General features: G+C 43.9%; 1 protein-coding gene across 5 annotated transcripts in view; it reads right to left on the reverse strand.

Annotated features, from left to right (window-relative positions):
• The window catches only part of fhod3a (formin homology 2 domain containing 3a), a 53,034-nt gene that overhangs the window by 41,564 nt on the left and 3,970 nt on the right, over positions 1–7,500 (reverse strand). For 3 of the 5 annotated variants that reach the window (XM_049473519.1, XM_049473516.1, XM_049473517.1), the window contains exons 2-3: positions 5,897–6,011; positions 3,426–3,490 (exon numbers count right to left, since the gene is read on the reverse strand). In XM_049473519.1, coding sequence (XP_049329476.1) covers positions 3,426–3,490; positions 5,897–6,011 — 180 coding nt within the window. Of the gene's footprint in view, positions 1–3,425; positions 3,491–5,896; positions 6,016–7,500 lie in introns of all 5 variants that reach the window. The other 2 variants (XM_049473520.1, XM_049473518.1) reach the window with 1 other exon arrangement.

Here is a 7,500-nt window from a genome sequence, read left to right on the forward strand (position 1 = left end):
CAGCAACACCGACCCTCAGCAACTCTGCCCCTCAGCAATACTGACCCACAGCAACTCTGCCCCTCAGCAATACTGACCCACAGCAACTCTGCCCCTCAGCAATACTGACCCACAGCAACACTGACCCTCAGCAACACTGACCCACAACAATACTGACCCACAGCAACACTGACCCTCAGCAACACTAATTATAAACACCTCTGACCCACAGCAACACTGACCCTCAGCAACACTGACCCACAGCAACACTGACCCACAGCAACACTGACCCACAGCAAAATTAATTATAAACACCTCTGACCCACAGCAACACTGACCCACAGCAACACTGACCCACAGCAAAATTAATTATAAACACCTCTGACCCACAGCAACACTGACCCACAACAATACTCACCCACAGCAACACTGACTCACAGCAACACTGACTCACAGCAACACCGACCCTCAGCAACACCGACCCTCAGCAACACCGACCCTCAGCAACACCGACCCACAGCAACACTGACCCTCAGCAACACTGACCCACAACAATAGAGAGAAAGAGGAGAGAGAGAGAGAGAGGGAGACAGGGAGAGAGAAAGAGAGATAGAGACAGGGAGAGAGAGAGACCTTGCTTTCACCTTTAACCCCTCTGTGCTCTACTGTTTCTGCATCGTGTAAAACACTTGACCTGTGATCCCAGAATAGCAGCTCTATCACTGACCACTGCAGAGAGAGATACTGAAACAGGAGCATTAAGCTCCTCCCCCAGCAGCTGCTGTTACCACTGAACCTCATCAACCGCCCTCCAGAGCAACTTCTGAGATCTAGTCTGAGGTCTGGCCTGGAGACAGGTCTAAAGGCAGGTCTGACAGTTGGTCTGAGGCCGGGTCTAAAGGCAGGTCTAAAGGCAGGTGTAATGGCAGGTCTAAAGGCAGGTCTGAGAGTTGGTCTGACGTCAGGTCTAAATGCAGATCTAAAGCCAAGTCTCAGGTCAGGTCCGAGGTCAGTTCTAAAGGCAGGTCTAACGGCAGGTCTGAGAGTTGGTCTGAGGCCGGGTCTAAAGGCAGGTCTAAAGGCAGGTCTGAGAGTTGGTCTGAGGTCAGGTCTAAATGCAGATCTAAAGCCAAGTCTGAGGTCAGGTCCGAGGTCAGTTCTAAAGGCAGGTCTATGGTCAGGTCTAAAGGCAGGTCTATGGTCAGGTCCATTGGCGTAGGAACCGGGGGGGATGGGTGGGACATGTCCCACCCAATATTAGAAAAAGGTGGATTTGTCCCCCCCAAAAATAAAATGGTTTCGCTCGTATCAGCTGTACTATTAATGAGGAGACAGGTGACCGCTGCGTAAATGGGGAATCTCTTAACGCCAATCACGGAGCCGGTTCAGGAATTAAGTTCCGCCTCTCAGTAGAAACAGCCAATCAGCTTGCTGGTTTTGCGGCGTCCGCAGGAGAGTGTGCTGGTGGGGGGAAGCCCCTCCTCCGCTGTGAGATTAAGCAGCGCGATCGGAATGCAGCAGATTATTTTAAACCAGATATGGATATACAGCGATTTTTCTAACAGAAAGGTAATGGTAGGCTAACCATATAAGCCATGTAAACTGCTATGTTTCTGATAGCTGGTTAAAAATGCACTAATCAAAACATACCGACTCTGCGCTTCATAAAATACAGCCTGTGACAGTCAGTTAGCTTAACTTTTGAATTAGCTTAGTTTAAGAAAAACAAAACTATATAATGTTCAGCTTACCCTGTACCTAACTAGCTAATAACTATTTCATTTTCATTCATTTAGATAACTAGTCAGCTAGAAGATAATAGCTAGAATTTAGTACAACACTTTATGTTGTTGGTAGTTTAAAGCAGTTTCTTAACCCTGATCACTGCCCTTAAAATTGTGTTTTTCACCTGATCCAACTGATTAGCTAATAAACAGTCCGTTACTGAGTTTACCTGTTAAATCTCTTAGCCCCCTATGGATCATAAATCAGTCATTATGTATGTCCAGCAGTGTATTAGACACATCATACTTACTTTATTATGTGCATTTAAAACAGAGAAAGCTCTAGAATATGCAGAACAGTGGGAGTATGCAATAGAATATGTAAGAACAGGGTTAAGAAACACTGATCTAATCTGACTTCTGTTCATTTGTAGTTTACAAAAATCCCTATGAAACGTAAAGTTACATTCTTTTTCATAAAAGGACACCATCATAAGAAGAGCTCTCAGTAGAAACAATTAAAAGTGCGGGACACAATGCTAGTCAGTTTGGAGAAAATGTAAATATACAACATACAGTGCATAATTAATAATAATAATAATCAAATCTGTTATATTATTTTAAATATTAGGTGATAACTGAACAGTTTTTGTCATATGTATATAATTCAGACCTTCCACGTATAATGTTTTCTGGCAACAGTAAATGTAATGTGGAGTAACCTGTTTAGGTTGTTAAATCTCCTTTACTTGGGTGTAACTAATAATAAACAGAATATAGAAAAAAAATATGATTTGGGATTAAAAGTAATTCCGCAAATGTTTTTCTAGGAAACTATAGGGTGGGCTTTGGTTCATATTAGCAAATGTGTCCCCCCCCCCAATATCAAACCCACTCCTACGCCCTTGGTCAGGTCTAAAGGCAGGTCTATGGGCAGGTCTATGGGCAGGTTTATGGACAGGTCTATGGGCAGGTCTATGGGCAGGTCTATGGGCAGGTCTATGGGCATGTTTATGGACAGGTCTATGGACAGGTCTATGGACAGGTCTATGGACAGGTCTAAAGGCAGGTCTATGGGCAGGTCTATGGGCAGGTTTATGGACAGGTCTATGGGCAGGTCTATGGGCAGGTCTATGGGCAGGTCTATGGGCATGTTTATGGACAGGTCTATGGACAGGTCTATGGACAGGTCTATGGGCAGGTCTATGGGCAGGTCTATGGGCAGGTTTATGGACAGGTCTATGGGCAGGTCTATGGGCAGGTTTATGGGCAGGTCTATGGGCAGGTCTATGGGCAGGTCTATGGGCAGGTCTATGGGCAGGTCTATGGGCAGGTTTATGGGCAGGTCTATGGGCATGTTTATGGACAGGTCTATGGACAGGTCTATGGGCAGGTCTATGGGCAGGTCTATGGGCAGGTTTATGGACAGGTCTATGGGCAGGTCTATGGGCAGGTCTATGGGCAGGTCTATGGGCAGGTTTATGGGCAGGTCTATGGGCAGGTCTATGGGCAGGTCTATGGGCAGGTTTATGGGCAGGTCTATGGGCATGTTTATGGACAGGTCTATGGGCAGGTCTATGGGCAGGTCTATGGGCAGGTCTATGGGCAGGTCTATGGGCAGGTCTATGGGCAGGTCTATGGGCAGGTATGAGGGTTTGTGTAAGGACAGTTCTAAAGTGGTTTCTGAGGGCTGGTCTAAAGGCAGGTTTTTAGACGACTCACCAATGCAGGCGTGAACACGAACACTCAGCTGAGTCCTCAGAATAACACTGTGCTTCTTACCCCTCCTGAGAGACAGACAGACAGACAGAGAGAGAGAGAGACAGAGAGACAGAGAGAGAGAGAGAGAGAGAGACAGAGAGTGTTATAAGCTTTCTCATGTTTGGTATTTAGGTAATTATAGTGCAATATAATTTAATAGTGTCTAAAAGGCAGTGTTTGGTAGTGTTATGGTAGTGTAGTGTTTGGTAGTCTTTGGTAGTGTTATGGTAGTGTAGGGTGTGGTAGTCTTTGGTAGTGTTGTGGTAGTGTAGTGTTTGGTAGTGTTATGGTAGTGTAGTGTTTGGTAGTGTTTGGTAGTGTTATGGTAGTGTTTGGTAGTGTTGTGGTAGTGTTTGATAGTGTTATTGTAGTGTAGTGTTAGGTAGTGTAGTGTTGTGGTAGTGTTTGATAGTGTTATTGTAGTGTAGTGTTTGGTAGTGTAGTGTTGTGGTAGTGTTTGGTAGTGTTTAGTAGTGTTATGGTAGTGTAGTGTTGTGGTAGTGTTTGATAGTGTTATTGTAGTGTAGTGTTTGGTAGTGTAGTGTTGTGGTAGTGTTTGGTAGTGTTATGGTAGTGTAGTGTTTGGTAGTGTTCTGGTAGTGTAGTGTTTGGTAGTGTTATGGTAGTGTAGTGTTTGGTAGTGTTGTGGTAGTGTAGTGTTATGGCAGTGTGGTGTTGTGGTAGTGTAGTGTGTGGTAGTGTTTGGTAGTGTTATTGTAGTGTAGTGTTTGGTAGTGTTATGGTAGTGTAGTGTTGTGGTAGTGTTATTGTAGTGTAGTGCTGTGGTAGTGTTGTGTGTGGTAGTGTTATTGTAGTGTAGTGTTGTGGTAGTGTTTGGTAGTGTAGTGTTGTGGTAATGTTTGGTAGTGTTATGGTAGTGCAGTGTTTGGTAGTATTATGGTAGTGTACTATGTGGTAGTTTTTGCTAGTGTTATTGTAGTGTAGTGTTTGATAGTGTTATGGTAGTGAAGTGTTTGGTAGTGTTATGGCAGTGTGGTGTTGTGGTAGTGTAGTGTGTGGTAGTGTTTGGTAGTGTTATTTTAGTGTAGTGTTTGGTAGTGGTATGGTAGTGTAGTGTTGTGGTAGTGTTATTGTAGTGTAGTGTTGTGGTAGTGTTGTGTGTGGTAGTGTTTGGTAGTGTTATGGTAGTGTAGTGTTGTGGTACTGTTTGGTAGTGTTATTGTAGTGTAGTGTTGTGGTAGTGTTGTGTGTGGTAGTGTTTGGTAGTGTTATGGTAGTGTAGTGTTGTGCTAGTGTTGTGTGTGGTAGTGTTTGGTAGTGTTATGGTAGTGTAGTGTTGTGCTAGTGTTGTGTGTGGTAGTGTTTAGTAGTGTTATGGTAGTGTAGTGTTGTGGTAGTGTTGTGTGTGGTAGTGTTTGGTAGTGTTATGGTAGTGTAGTGTTGTGGTAGTGTTGTGTGTGGTAGTGTTTGGTAGTGTTATGGTAGTGTAGTGTTGTGGTAGTGTTGTGTGTGGTAGTGTTTGGTAGTGTTATGGTAGTGTAGTGTTGTGCTAGTGTTGTGTGTGGTAGTGTTTAGTAGTGTTATGGTAGTGTAGTGTTGTGCTAGTGTTGTGTGTGGTAGTGTTTAGTAGTGTTATGGTAGTGTAGTGTTGTGGTAGTGTTGTGTGTGGTAGTGTTATGGTAGTGTAGTGTTGTGCTAGTGTTTGGTAGTGTAGTGTTGTGGTAGTGTTGTGTGTGGTAGTGTTTGGTAGTGTTATGGTAGTGTAGTGTTGTGCTAGTGTTGTGTGTGGTAGTGTTTAGTAGTGTTATGGTAGTGTAGTGTTGTGCTAGTGTTGTGTGTGGTAGTGTTTAGTAGTGTTATGGTAGTGTAGTGTTGTGGTAGTGTTGTGTGTGGTAGTGTTATGGTAGTGTAGTGTTGTGGTAGTGTTTGGTAGTGTTATGGTAGTGTAGTGTTGTGGTAGTGTTTGGTAGTGTTATGGTAGTGTAGTGTTGTGGTAGTGTTTGGTAGTGTTATGGTAGTGTAGTGTTGTGGTAGTGTTTGGTAGTGTTATTGTAGTGTTGTGTTGTGGTAGTGTTGTGTGTGGTAGTGTTATGGTAGTGTAGTGTTGTGCTAGTGTTTGGTAGTGTTATGGTAGTGTAGTGTTGTGGTAGTGTTTGGTAGTGTTATGGTAGTGTAGTGTTGTGCTAGTGTTGTGTTTGGTAGTGTTATGGTAGTGTAGTGTTGTGCTAGTGTTGTGTGTGGTAGTGTTTGGTAGTGTTATGGTAGTGTAGTGTTGTGCTAGTGTTGTGTGTGGTAGTGTTATGGTAGTGTAGTGTTGTGGTAGTGTTTGGTAGTGTTATGGTAGTGTAGTGTTGTGCTAGTGTTTGGTAGTGTTATGGTAGTGTAGTGTTGTGGTAGTGTTTGGTAGTGTTATGGTAGTGTAGTGTTGTGCTAGTGTTGTGTTTGGTAGTGTTTGGTAGGTGAAATCTTACCCTCCTCCGTACTCGTCGTCCTGCTGGAAGCCCTCAAGCTCATCCCTCTGTTCCACCAGAGAAGATTCCAGATCCAGATAATTTCCATTATGAGAAAGCTGCAGAGCACAATCATCTAACTGCAGAAATGAGAGAGAGAGACAGAGAGAAAGAGAGAGACAGAGAGAGAGAGAGAGAGAGAGAGAGACAGAGAGAGACAGGTGTTATTATGGGATGGGGTATCTATACAAGAATTCACCATTGTCTTAAATTACTCTAAATAACTGTGTACAGCATGATACCTAGATCACACACACACACACACACTCACACACTCACACACACACACTCACACACTCACACACACACACACACACACACTCACACACTCACACACACACACAGAAAGGAAGAGTATGTGAGTGTGACTATATTGCACTAGTGTTTAGTGTCTCTCATTCTTTTATAATTTATATTTTTATCTTGTTTATTTTGTTGTAACTTTGGGAAGGAGAGTAATGTAAAGTTAATTCTCTGAATGTAAATATGCAGCACTGACAATAAAACGATTTGACTCTTTTTGATTGTGAAAGTGTGTGTATATGAGTGTGTTTAAGTGTTAGTGTGTGTGTATGATTGTGAGAGTGTGTTTATGTTAAGTTTGTTTGAATGTGTTTCATTTTACATGATGCCATACAGTACAGTAAGGACAGACTGCTGGACAGACTCTTGCTGCCATGGTAACAGCTGTCAGGTGCCAAAAACAGGTGTATGTGACACTAAACCCCCACCATCAGTGTACAGCAGGTCGTGGTGGGGGTGCACGGAGGAGGGGGTCTTGAATCCGGATTTTAAAGTAGAGTCAGATAATATTAGATTGGCGACGTTTGCGGCTAAACAGGGTTTGAGTTATGGGGTTCTCAGGGATCAGCATATTCTTATTATCCCAGTCAAACTCCTGCACCCAGTCAAAACCCTGCAACCAATCAAAATCCTGCACCCGGTCAAAACCCTGCAACCAATCAAAATCCTGCACCCAGTCAAAACCCTGCAACCAATCAAACTCCTGCACCCGGTCAAAACCCTGCAACCAATCAAAATCCTGCACCCAGTCAAAACCCTGCAACCAATCAAAATCCTGCACCCAGTCAAAACCCTGCAACCAATCAAAATCCTGAAACCGGTCAAAACCCTGCAACCAATCAAAATCCTGAAACCGGTCAAAACCCTGCAACCAATCAAAATCCTGAAACCGGTCAAAACCCTGCAACCAATCAAAATCCTGCACCCAGTCAAAACCCTGCACCCAGTCAAAACCCTGCACCCAGTCAAAACCCTGCAACCAATCAAAATCCTGCACCCAGTCAAAACCCTGCACCCAGTCAAAACCCTGCAACCAATCAAAATCCTGCACCCAGTCAAAACCCTGCAACCAATCAAAATCCTGAAACCGGTCAAAACCCTGCAACCAATCAAAATCCTGCACCCAGTCAAAACCCTGCAACCAATCAAAATCCTGAAACCGGTCAAAACCCTGCAACCAATCAAAATCCTGAAACCGGTCAAAACCCTGCACCCAATCAAAACCCTGCAACCAATCAAAATCCTGCACCCAGTCAAAACCC

The sequence above is a fragment of the Astyanax mexicanus genome, unplaced genomic scaffold (genome assembly GCF_023375975.1).
Source record: "Astyanax mexicanus isolate ESR-SI-001 unplaced genomic scaffold, AstMex3_surface scaffold_39, whole genome shotgun sequence".
Classification (NCBI taxonomy): Eukaryota; Metazoa; Chordata; class Actinopteri; order Characiformes; family Acestrorhamphidae; genus Astyanax; species Astyanax mexicanus.